Here is a 13,026-nt window from a genome sequence, read left to right on the forward strand (position 1 = left end):
GTTTCATCAGTCCAGAGGACATTTCTCCAAAAAGTATAAATATACTTTTTCTTTGTCCCCATGTGCAGTTGCAAACCGTAGTCTGGCTTTTTTATGGTGGTTTTGGAGCAGTGGCTTCTTCCTTGCTGAACGGCCTTTCAGGTTAAGTTGATATAGGACTCGTTTGACTGTGCATAATGATACTTTAGTGCCTGTTTCCTCCAGCATCTTCACAAGGTCCTTTGCTGTTGTTCTGGGATTGATTTGCACTTTTCGCACAAAAGTACGTTCATCTCTAGGAGACAGAAGGCGTCACCTTCCTGAGCGTTATGACGGCTGCTTGGTCCCAGGGTGTTTATACTTGCATACTATTGTTTGTACAGATGAACGTTGTATCTTCAGGCATTTGGAAATTACCCCCAAGGATGAACCAGACTTGTGGAGGTCTGCAATTATTTTTCTGGGGCCTTGGCTGATTTCTTTTGATTTTCCCATGATGTCAAGCAAAGAGGCACTGAGTTTGGATGTAGGCCTTGAAATACATCCACAGGTACACCTCCAATTGACTGAAATTATGTTAATTAGCCTATCAGAAGCTTCTAAAGCCATGACATAATTTTCTGGAATTTTCCAAGCTGTGTAAAGGCACAGTCAACTTCTGACCCACTGGAATTGTGATACAGTGAATTATAAGTGAAATAATCTGTCTATAAACAATTGTTGGAAAAATGACTTGTGTCATGCACAAAGTAGATGTCCGAACCAACTTGCCAAAACTATAGTTTGTTAACAAGAAATTTGTGGAGTGGTTGAAAAACTAGTTTAATGACCTAAGTCATGACCAACCTAAGTGTATGTAAACTTCCGACTTCAACTGTATGTGTGGCGTCAGATTCAGATCAAATTGTATTTGTCACATCTGTCGAATACAACCGGTTTAGACCTTACAGTGAAATGCTTACTTTACAAGCAGTTTGCATGTGTGCTCGTGTTATGTGTGTGTGTGTTGTGGTATCAGTCAGCGTAAGTATGTGTGAGTGTGGGGAAGCATCCAGTGTGTTTACACTGTTATTGCAAAAAAGGGTCAATGAGATAATTAAATGACTACCTGGACTAACTATTTAGCAGTCTTGTTAAACAGTCTTATGGTTTGAGGTTAGAATTTGTTCAGGTTCCTGTTGGTTTCAGACTTGGTGCACTGGTACCACTTGCCATATGTTAGCTGAGAGAACAGTCTATGGCTTGGGTGGCTGGAGTCTTTGACAATTTTTTGGGCCTTCCTCTGACACCACCTGGTATAGAGGTCTTGGTTGGCAGGGAGCTCGGCCCCAGTGATGTACTGGGCCGCACTCACCGCCCTCTTTAGCACCTTGTTGTCGGGTGCCTTGCAGTTGCCGTACTAAGCGATGATGCAGCCAGCAAAGATGCTCTCAATGGTGCAGCTGTAGAACCTTAATTTCAGCATTCCGAGGGGGAAAATATTATTTTTTGTCCGCTCTATAACTGTATGGGTGTGTGTGGACTTACATTCCTCTAGATTGATACAAATCTATTTGACACATTTGATAACACTGTTGCCATTTAGTCGTACTACAGTATGGATGTTCTGTGTTACTATCAGTACTGGATTACTACAGTGTAATAGTAACTTTGTAACCGATTCAAAGATTCTGGTACCTGGGCTCTGTCATTGAGTTCGATACCAGCTTTACATTTTCTTCTGGTCCTAACATTACGACCAGTCTGGGTCCTAATCCCAGGACTACCGTCAAGAAATGCCATACTGTGCTAAAAAGGTTTTCACCAAACCAAGGTGAAAATTGCCTGAGTTCTGTTGTGTTGCCTTCTGGGATTGTTGGGGAAAATGAACTCAGCTTGAAGAAATACACTCAGGCTTACACCCAGGCTGTTTGAAATAATGAGCACTGTTCAGAAGACTGAGTCAGTTACTTTGCAGATCTGCAGATAGTCAGGCTGATAGCCAAGATTCAGTTATTCCTCTTTCATTCGGTACACATTCTTCACAGAGAGAGGATGTGTGCGTGTCTGTGTGTGTGCACGATTACGTATTTAATTCCTATTGTAGTAGAAGAACACTGGCTGTTTTGTCTCTCTCTTGGATTGTGTCCAAGGTTATTTAGAATCTTATATAGAGCTGTGGTGGCTAATCCATGTCAGAATACACATCTCTCATCAGATTAATTGAATCCAGTGATTGTTGATGTTTGAGGTTTATAAGGAACCGTTCCAGACAAATCACAATTTAAAAACGAATCAATAAAGCCCCTAAGCTAAATTAGGCTGAAACACTCCCAAAGCAATTAATTACAAATCCTGCAGACCGTGGAGATAGATAGGGTCGATACATTACAAACAAGGTGGATATAATCATGTTGCCACAATTCCATAGCACAACCCCACACTTACCACAAATAACAACAACACACAGGGCCTCCCTGCTAAGTCCCTGCTAATATAATCAATGAACTGTTGATGTTTTCAAGACTATGATATACAGTGGCAAGAAAAGGTATGTGAACCCTTTGGAATTACCTGGATTTCTGCATAGATTGGTCATCAAATTTGATCTTCATCTTAGTCACAACAATAGACACACATAGTGTGCTTAAGCTAATAACACACAAATTATCGTATTTTTCTTGTCTTATATTGAATACTTCATTTAAACATTCACAATGTTGGTTGGAAAAAGATTGTGAACCCCTAGGCTAATGACTTCTCCAAAAGCTAATTGGAGTCAGGAGTCAGCTAACCTGGAGTCCAAACAATGAGACGAGATTTGAGATGTTTGTTAGAGCTGCCCTGCCCTATTAAAAACACTCACAAAATTTGAGTTTGCTATTCACAAGAAGCAATGCCTGATGTGAACCGTGCCTTGAACAAAAGAGATCTTAGAAGACCTAAGATTAAGAATTATTGTCTTGCATAAAGCTGGAAAGGGTTACAAAACTATTTCTAAAAGCCTTGATATTCATCAGTCCAAATTGTCTATAAAGGGAGAAAGTTCAGCACTGTTGCTACTTTCCCTAGGAGTGGCCGTTCTGCAAAGATGACTGCATGAGCACAGCGCATAATGCTCAATGAGGTTAAGAAGAATCCTAGAGTGTCAGCTAAAGACTTACGGAAATCTCTGGAACACGCTAACATCTCTGTTGACGAGTCTACGATACGTAAAACACTAAACAAGGATGGTGTTCATGAGAAGACGCCACTGCTGTTAAAAAAAACATTGCTGCACGTCTGACGCTTGCAAAGGTTCACCTGGATGTTCCACAGCGCTGCAGGCAAAATATTCTGTGGACAGATGAAACTACAGACAGACAGTTTTCCTTGTTTGGAAGGAAAACACAACACTATGTGTGGAGGAAAAAAGGCACAGCTCACCAACTTCATCCCAACTGTAAAGTATGGTGGAGGGAGCATCATGGTTTCGGGCTGCTTTGCTGCCTCAGGGCCTGGACTATTATCGATGGGAAAACATATTCCCAAGTTTATCAAGACATTTTTCAGGAGAATGTAACGCTATCTGTCCGCCAATTGAAGCTCAACAGAAGTTGGGTGGGCAACAGAAGAAAATACACCTTCTGGACTGGCCCAGTCCGAGTCCTGACCTCAACCTGATTGAAATGCTGTGGCATGACCTCAAGTGAGCGGTTCACACCAGACATCCCAAGAATATTGCTGAACTGAAACAGTTTTGTAAAGAGGAATGGTCCAAAATTCCTCCTGACCGTTGTGCTGGTCTGATCCGCAACTGCAGAAAACATTTGGTTGTTGCTGCCAGAGGGTCAACCAGTTATTAAATCCAAGGGTTCACATACTTTTCCCACCCTGCACTGTGAATGTTTACACGGTGTGTTCAATAAAGACATGAAAACATATAATTGTTTGTGTTATTAGTTTAAGCAGACTGTGTTTGTCTATTGTTGTGACCTAGATGAAGATCAGATCAACTTTTATGACCAATTCATGTAGAAATCCAGATTTTTCCAAAGGCTTCACATACTTTTTCTTGCCACTGTACATCTCACTGATGTAAATGGCACTGACAATTACAACATCGAAGTTACAGAACCTTGGGCTATAATGCTTGTGGTTTTGCTCTTGAAGTTTGGTTGCCATGCAAAATAATCACTGACAAACCCTCCTCCTGGCTCTGTGGCTTGGGGTTGTGACTGGTCCTTACTGTCTTCCCCAATAGGTGAGGGGGTGGATGATGATGAGGCCGATGCAGCACTCCAGACAGGGAGCCCGGAGGTGATCTATGATGACGTGCCCTGTGAGGGACCACTCTCCCCTGACGAAGGTGAGTTCTGGGGCAGGGGCTCGGGCCACTGACTGCTTTTATTGAATGTCTCCACTCTCTGATACTGCACCATCAGTCTTTGGATCAATGCACATCAGACCTGGGTTCAAATGGCATTTGGTTCCTCTTAAATACTGAGCTGTGCTTGATTGAGCTTGAGGATCTGCTGTCTGACAATGCACTGTCAGTCCTTGGATCACTGTACAGTCTTTGTGCTTTTTTGATGTCAGTATATCTATGTGTGTGTGTGTGTCTGTCAGGGGACATGATCTACGAGGATGTGCACAGAGAAGAAATGCCCCAGGGTGCAGGCAATGGTTGGAGCTCCAGTGAGTTTGAAAGTTACGACGAGCAGTCTGATACCGAGAGCAAGCTACCAACCCGCAGCAAGGTAGGAGAGATGGCGTTCTGTTGTCTGTCTGTCTGTCTGTCTGTCTGTCTGTCTGTCTGTCTGTCTGTCTGTCTGTCTGTCTGTCTGGTCTGTCTGGTCTGTCTGTCTGTCTTCAATGCATAAGACATGACTCAAAGAGAATATTTCACCCAATGCTACTGCTCTCCCACCACAATTATTTTATTCATGTGAGAAACTGTTGGGGAAAATACAAAGAACATGAAACATGTATCAGCCCTGTCTGGGTGGGTTAATATTCTCGCTTTGTGGCCTGAGAATAAACAAGCTTCCTTCTCACTTGAAAGGCATCAAAGTCATGACACTGTCCAGAAGCTGTATGTTATAACCATACTGTAGGTGACTGTAGGCTCTCTCTCTGCCACATGGGGGCAGTATATACTCATTGAAGTTGTGCGCTATTCTGGTCAGACTTGGTCCAGGCTCATCCCTGTGTATATACCGTGTATGTCGAGTACACTATGGGGACGTTTTGCCAAAACATATTTGACAGAGCTGGTGCTATTGATACGTAGATTGAGAAAACATTCTATGAAATGATATCCATATACAGAGGGGAGCGATGACCTGCTTGTTATGAACACTTGCTTGTTACGTTTGGGCAGAAACGATGGTGGCTTTACTGAAATGAATATCACAGCAGGAGGTAGTCTATGAACATCCCCTCCTCCCTCTTCATGTCTGCCTCAACCTCCCCCCTGCACTCACTTCCTTCACCAAGATCATTGCTATTAGTCCAGGCTGACATTACCCTTTGACCAGCGCAGTGCTCTAAGCTTCCGCTCTCCACCCTTGTGATTAATCCAGGTGTTGCCTTGCTTGTTTTGTCTTGATCCCTTTTCCCTCAATATTCTGCTGTCTCATCTCCCTTCCTTCATCCCTGTGTCCTGCTGTGTGGTTTAACACAACCTGCCCTGACCTGCTTCGCACCACACTGCCCAACACCTGTGGCGTTCCCGTACTCTAGCAGTACTCCCCTGACGTGCGTCGGCTGAGGGAGCGTTGTGCCAGGACCAAACGTGAAATAGCCATGAGGCTGGGTGGGAAAAACAACTATGACACCAAGGTATATAACTGGCAGTAAGAAAACACAACATGACATCAATTTAGAACTCAAAATTACAGCATCCAGAAGGCTATGCAATGATTACAATATTACCGAAGCCAAAATATGCCTGCTGTAGTATGAAGTGCATTATAATGATTCACTTTCTTTACCATCCTGTCCTTGCTAATGTTTCTCTGCTTTCCTCCAAACAGTCGTTCTCATGAGAGATTTGTCTCTCCTTCTAGTTTAGTATGAGGACAAGTTTTAGGGATACATGCATGAGTAAAACACATTTGCATCCATAAACACATTGCCAGTTTTTCCAAGTTGATAACCTAGTTTCCTGAAGTGGCATCATTTAAAAATACCACCACCATGGGTATATTCTGGGTCTGTGTGCATCACGAGTCTGCCAGGCCTCAGTGATGCTCAGGGTGGGGTTTGTGGTTCGCAGAATCTATGATCTCCTCATAGACTTCCTGATTAGTGACTAGATCAGACAGTTACAGACCAACTGAGAGGCGCATATGGCAGTATTCATGGCTTGATGCATCCAGTGTCCCATCTCTCTCTATCTCTCCTTGTGGATTACTCTGCAGTGTTCCCTGGCTCTGTCCTCTCTCTCCTCGTGGACTAACTGTTTTGGCCTCTTTGTCCTTTTGAACCAGGTTCATCAGCTAATGAAGGCCGCTAGAAGTGGGACCAAGGATGGATTGGACAAGACCAAAATAGCCTTCATGCGGAGAGTCTCCTTCCTGCACAAGAAGGACCACTCAGGTAATCTGGGAAAAAGTTCTTCAAAATGACTTTTTGTCAAATGACTGTCTCAGATGAAAGTATCCCTTTTATGGAGATATGTGTAAATTTGTTGTGAAATGAGAGTTTCTGTGGAAGACAGGAGTTCACATACATTTCATCTGCCGCTTTGAATTAAGCTGCTGTGGAGAACTTGTGTGACGCTAGCCGAGCCAAAAGTAATGTTAGCGGCAGATAGAGAAGAAAGCCTCCCATTTCCTTTCCAATCCCAGCTTTAAAAGAGAAAAGACTCGTGGCAAATGATCTAAACGATGTAAGATATTTCAAATGACACAGCTGGGATAAGTCGAGCGGCTCGCGCCGATTAAAGACATACTCTGTGGCGAACGGAAGGGTTTGATGTGTGGGAGAGGAACGGGCAGAAAATCTCACATGACAGAGGTTGTACCCCAGGAAGCCTCGGTACACAATGGAACCAGATTACCATCCGTTAATGGAGTGTCGAGCAGCTCCAGAAACCACAGATAACAGAGCCACAAATCAAATAATTTTCCTACAATCAAAAAGAGGTAAAGAGGCCAGTGGTTCTATTTGTAGCTGTTGATCAGGGGGAATCTGGGCAGCATTATATATTTCAGATACTGATACACGATTATCGTTCCAAAGTCATTAATTGGAGTGGTGTTGGCTGGCGAAAATCAGTTTTAGTATCTATGTCTATATGGTTGCAGGGAAGTTTGGATTTTGTTGAGTGCCTTCTGAACACCTTTGTATTCATGCTGTTCATTTGCAATATCTTTTCCCCTCCTAAGTCTTTCATGCAGAGTGCAAATCTCTTTATATTTTAGAGATAATAAAGTTGGAGTGCATCTGGGATTGTGGCTCCAGTTGAGATGTGAAAGCTGTAAATGTGCCTCTGAGTGTGCGTGTGTGTGTTCCCCTGTGCAGAGGATGTGGAGGATGATGCAGGGTACCTGGATGTGGCTGTGTCGGAGGTGAAACAGCCTCCTGCACAGCTGAGCCCCATGCCTGAGGGGCTGAGCAGCCAGCAGGTGTGTATGTGTGTATACAGATGTTTGCATTTGTGTGGGTGTCAGAGTATTCTGTGAACATCTAAATTCATGTGATATGCAGGCAATGATGCAAACAATTTTTTTTTAGATTGGCAACACTGACTCGGTAGTACAATTTGGGAGAAATATGTCTGTTACAGTTAAGTACAGGGCTACTCATTTCAAGGGAAACCTCAGGGTAAATCCGGGCCTCATGAAAAGAAGGCTGCCCAACCCAAACTCTCTTACCCGATTACAATCACACGCCCAGGCATGACTACAGTAGCCTAGTACTATCAAACAACCTGTCACACACTCCCATCATGCCGTTTTCTTTGTGTGATCGTTGACCTCTCACCTGTATGTTTCCCTGCCTGGCCTCCTCTCTCAGGTGGTTAGACGCCACATCCTGGGTTCCATCATTCAGAGTGAGCGCAGTTATCTTGAGTCCCTCAGGAGAATCCTTCAGGTGAGTGCTTTACTCCCTACCATCCCTTCTCCGCCCTATGCTTTTACTCTGACAGATGTAATACTTTCATCTTTTCAGCATTTAAGAATGCGTCTGAAAAGGAAACTGGAGATGAGTATGAAATTACCAGGCTTGCTCCGCATAAATAATCGTGATAGAACAGATTCCTCTCACATCTTTGGTGCACTGCTGATGCTAAGAGAGAGATTCTCTCTGTCAGGTTTTCACAGAATCACAGAATGGGATTCTCTCTTCTCTTTTTCTGTGGTGGAGAGAGAAGCATTCGTTATCTCCCCTCAGAGATGAAGAGACACACCAGCTGAAATGGAAACAGGCGCGATCAGTGGGAGGGTTATGTTTTCTGTTAAGATACAACACTGTACTACCTTTGTTTTGTCACGAGATGATTGTGTTTGATAATTGGAATGTTAATCCTTGTTTTGTGATGTTGCTTTCCATTCAACAAGGCCAGCTCACTGCTAGAGGAAACATAAAAGAAAAAAGCCATTACATTAAGAACTGCGACTTCAGTCCTATAAAATCAGAAATTGCCTGTGTTATGCCCCCTGTCCATATTCCACTTGTCGATAATTAATTTGCTGTGGAGGATTTATGGTTGGGCAGGGGAAGCTTGTAAAACAACAATAGCAGCACTAGTCTATCATCTATTGTTGTTTCCAAACATTGACTTTCATTGCTGATTTTCTGCTTACTGCATCTGGCAGTTTCTGATTTCACAGATTACATTTGCCATATTTAAATGACTCACTTTAAAAGACATTGCAGTAATGTGCACATGTTTTACACAGTCGACTAGTTTTGATACTGTACAGCATCTTAACTAATTGCAGTTGCTTATAGGAGTGTTACTAACTGACGATTGCATCAATGTGCCTTCCAGTAAGGGTCCAAGCCCTGTTGGATGCTGCTGTTGTATCTGTTGAGAGATGTTGCTATTGATGTGTGGCTTTTTTATGATCAGGGCCTAGCTGTGTATTTTATATCATTCTCTACCGTAAAGCACACCTAATCCAAGTTAACTTGGGTGTACTGTTTCCCCAGGAGTACCAAAGGCCCTTGCTAGAGGCGGACCCACGCATTCTGAGCCCACGGAAGATCCGGCCCATATTTCACCGTCTACGGGAGATCACTCAGTGTCACTCCATGTTCCAGATCGCACTGGCATCACGTGTGGCTGAGTGGGACAGCAGTGAGAAGATTGGGGACCTATTTGTGGCCTCGGTTAGTGAGAGTGAGAGAGTGTGAGAGTGAGAGAGAGAGAGATATTTTATTTGTCCAACTAAAAGTAGTCAGTTTTCCCATCAGAAGACAATTTCCACACACACAGTTATAATGAGCTGCACTTAAAATTGAGAAAACAACACTAACCTCAAACATGGAGATAATTACATTTTAGATGAATATCTCTTTTGCAGCAAATAATCTCAGAATATGTGTGTTTATTGCATTGGCACTGGTCCATTGGACTAATCTATGAGTGTGCTGCTGTGACCCTCTGCAATGTGCTCACCCATAAGGCTTGCTCATTATTTACCTATCAAAGACACCATTCCGACCCATCTGCCTTCCTACTGGCCCTGTTTATTGTGATGTTTCATTAATATCCTGACACCAGCCAAAGGAGCCTGTTGTTGGAGAGTGAGAGGGGATTTCTCTTTTTCACCTGAGTCTGGATTTGTAACCCAGATGTTAATGATTTATGCTATAGGTCTCACACTTGCATCTGTGTGTTGTTTTTCCCTGGCCTGAAGAACAGGTGAAGTAAAGGGTTCATTTCTATGTGAGACTGGGTAATTTTCCAGCTACTGCTCCTCCAGCTACTGCTGCTGTCAGCAGCCCGCTTAGTGTTTAATCAAAGGAGAGCGAAGGACTGTGCTGTCACAGCCGCGTCTCAACATCCCCACCTCACCCCCTCTAAAGGATTGTGAAGGGTGTTAACAGATCGGGGTATTAAATACCACATTTAAATGGCAATTTTCTACCCTCCGCAACATTGAAATAACCTGTGGATTTCCAGTATTAGGATTACGAGATGAGCTGTTGAATTTCTAGGAACTTCGAAGATCTGTCAGAAGAAAAATATTGTCAGATGTTTTCACAGATCAAATAACCAAACATGACTTGTCCCTGAAATAATTTGTTTCATGAAAAAGCCACCAGATTCCTGATCTGATATCCAAAGATTTTGTGTTTCCCATAATCCCACCTTTCTGGGTTTCCACAGTTTTCCAAGTCCATGGTGCTAGATGTTTACAGCGACTATGTCAATAACTTCACCAATGCCATGGCCCTCATAAAGAAGGCATGCATGTCCAAACCAGCTTTCCTGGAATTCTTAAAGGTGAGTTACAAAGTAGACTTGTCTATGTGCTTTTTTTCTCTCTAATACACTATTTCTCTTTAAATACTCTCTAACCAACGGTAACAGCTACAATTTAATTAGGCTCTAATATTATACTATATTCTACTAGTGTCTTGATACTTGGTTAAAAATGTAGTTACTTTATTGTTTCTCTTTCAACAACTCGAAATCCTTCGTTTTATTTATATATATATAAAAACAAACAAGATATATATATATATATATATATATATATATATATGTATATAAATATATATAAAAACAAAACGATATATATGTCATAGTTGAAGTGTACCTATGATGAAAATTACAGGCCTCTCATCTTTTTAAGTGGGAGAACTTGCACAATTGGTGGCTGACTAAATACTTTTTTGCCCCACTGTATATATATTTCCCTCATTAAAATGCAAATCAATTTCTAACATTTTTGACATGCGTTTTTCAGGATTTTTATGTTGTTATTCTGTTATTCTGACTCTCACTGTTTAAAAACAACACGATGTATATATAAAAACAACATTAGCAATTAGCAACTCTTACATACTGTACAGTGCACCTTCTCAAACCTGAAGTTTCACACAGTAGACTGTATTTAAATTGTATTTAATGAAGAACCTGTTCGGATGATGTCAGTGTAGCACATTGTGGCTGTTATTATCAGCAGTTTTCTATTCATACACAGCCGTAGCACTTCACTCCCTGTGTTATGACCTACACCCACACCCATATACTGTACACTGACCACCTCCATTTACTCATTCTCTACTGACCAGCACAGACACCAAAGTCTGTTTCTCCACACCTTACTAACCTAAACCCACTCCTACTCCCACACTCCTAAACTCTATATATCTTGTTCCTCAGAATAAGCACTAAAGGTGTCTTTCTCTTAGTGTATGGATTATCTTCTGACTGTACTATGCTATGTTGTTCATGTAAACCTACTTGTCCTGTGTTGTGTAGAAGAAGCAGGCATCCAGTATTGATCGGATCACCCTGTACGGCCTCATGGTGAAGCCCATCCAACGCTTTCCCCAGTTCATCCTATTACTGCAGGTATATGCCTTTACCAGGATCTTCATCACTGCTAACAGTGACTAGATAATGTCATATTAGAAAACATAACTATAAACAATCTGAGATTTACACCAGACAATGTTTTATTGACCTAATCAAGAGTTATGCACATGGCATGATACTGTACATTGGGCAGATGGAATCTACTATAGCAACATTTTCTAAATCCAACACCAGACATGGCTCTACTTAGCTTGGGCTGCCAAGTGCATAACCATATTAGCTTTTCATGCAGTCAACTCCTTTTTCTTTACTCCTCCTCTCTCAAGATTGTGTGTGCAAAGATTTTGATTTGAACTTGCGTACTGGAACAGCAGTACCTCATTTCATCCCTCAGTAGGCATCGATTATCCATGAATTCAAAGATAAGTTATGAATATGAATTAGGCGTTTTCCTCTTGCCTAAAACTCAAGACTCCGGAGAAGGAGTGTCTGTGTTAAATCATACATTACACAGGGAACTAAATTTAAAGCAGTTAAACCCTTCTGGGACTCACACACAGAATACAAGGACATATTTCTGCAGGTCCACAAGAACACACAGTTTCAGGTAAGCCAGACACCACACACACACACACACACACAGATCTGTGATGAAGCTCAATAAATCCTTGGATTTTTTTCATAAATATGAAAACTTAAACGATGGGCTTTTACATTTTACACACACACACCAACACCTATTCACTTTATTTAATGTTTGTTTCTGTGTCTGTCTCTTAGTACATGCTGAAGAAACTTAAATGATGGGCTTTTACATTGCTCTGGGCCTTACACACAGAAGCATGCGCACACACACACACACACACACACACACACACACACACACACACACACACACACACACACACACACACACACACACACACACACACACACACACACACACACACACCTATTCACTTTATTTAATGTTTGTTTCTGTGTTTGTTTCTTAGGACATGCTGAAGAACACACCTAAGGGTCACGTAGACCGCCTGCCTGTGCAGCTGGCTCTGACTGAACTGGAAATGCTGGCCGAGAAGCTGAATGAACAGAAACGTGTGGCCGACCAAATAGCTGAGACTCAGCAGCTAGCACGCAGTGTCAGCGACCGCTTGCTCTGCAAGGTGACCGAACCACTGCGATACACATGGACACACACTTGCACAAACACAGAAAACACATGCATGGCATAGCATGCACATGCATGCACACACACTTGCACACACAACACACACAACGACACAGCAATCAACCTGCTCACTATGTGGCTAAACCCCAGAGCTCTTCCTCTACCCCCACTGTGGTATAAGCATGCGCTAAACATCTATGCATTAGGCTATATAGCCATCACTTACATTACCATCCCAGACAGTCTAGGAAAGCATTTTTATTTAGAAAAATCATTGCCCAGAAATGATGCCCATTATCGCCCCTGAACAGCATCCAAACACCACGGCAGGGGCGTTTCTTCTCCATTACCACACTGGAATTACAGTCTAGACACTGCAAATCTGAACAAATGCATTTCTGAAAAAGAGGAA

General features: G+C 42.4%; 1 protein-coding gene across 1 annotated transcript in view; it reads left to right on the forward strand.

The window, feature by feature from the left end:
* The window catches only part of arhgef10la (Rho guanine nucleotide exchange factor (GEF) 10-like a), a 117,272-nt gene that overhangs the window by 20,095 nt on the left and 84,151 nt on the right, over nt 1-13,026 (forward strand). The window contains 10 exon segments of the mRNA XM_064966416.1: nt 4,202-4,306; nt 4,567-4,697; nt 5,683-5,781; nt 6,432-6,540; nt 7,468-7,571; nt 7,963-8,040; nt 9,103-9,282; nt 10,286-10,402; nt 11,387-11,479; nt 12,439-12,609. Of these exon segments, the coding sequence (XP_064822488.1) occupies nt 4,202-4,306; nt 4,567-4,697; nt 5,683-5,781; nt 6,432-6,540; nt 7,468-7,571; nt 7,963-8,040; nt 9,103-9,282; nt 10,286-10,402; nt 11,387-11,479; nt 12,439-12,609 (1,187 nt within the window).

This window comes from Oncorhynchus masou, chromosome 5 (assembly GCF_036934945.1).
Source record: "Oncorhynchus masou masou isolate Uvic2021 chromosome 5, UVic_Omas_1.1, whole genome shotgun sequence".
NCBI lineage: Eukaryota > Metazoa > Chordata > Actinopteri > Salmoniformes > Salmonidae > Oncorhynchus > Oncorhynchus masou.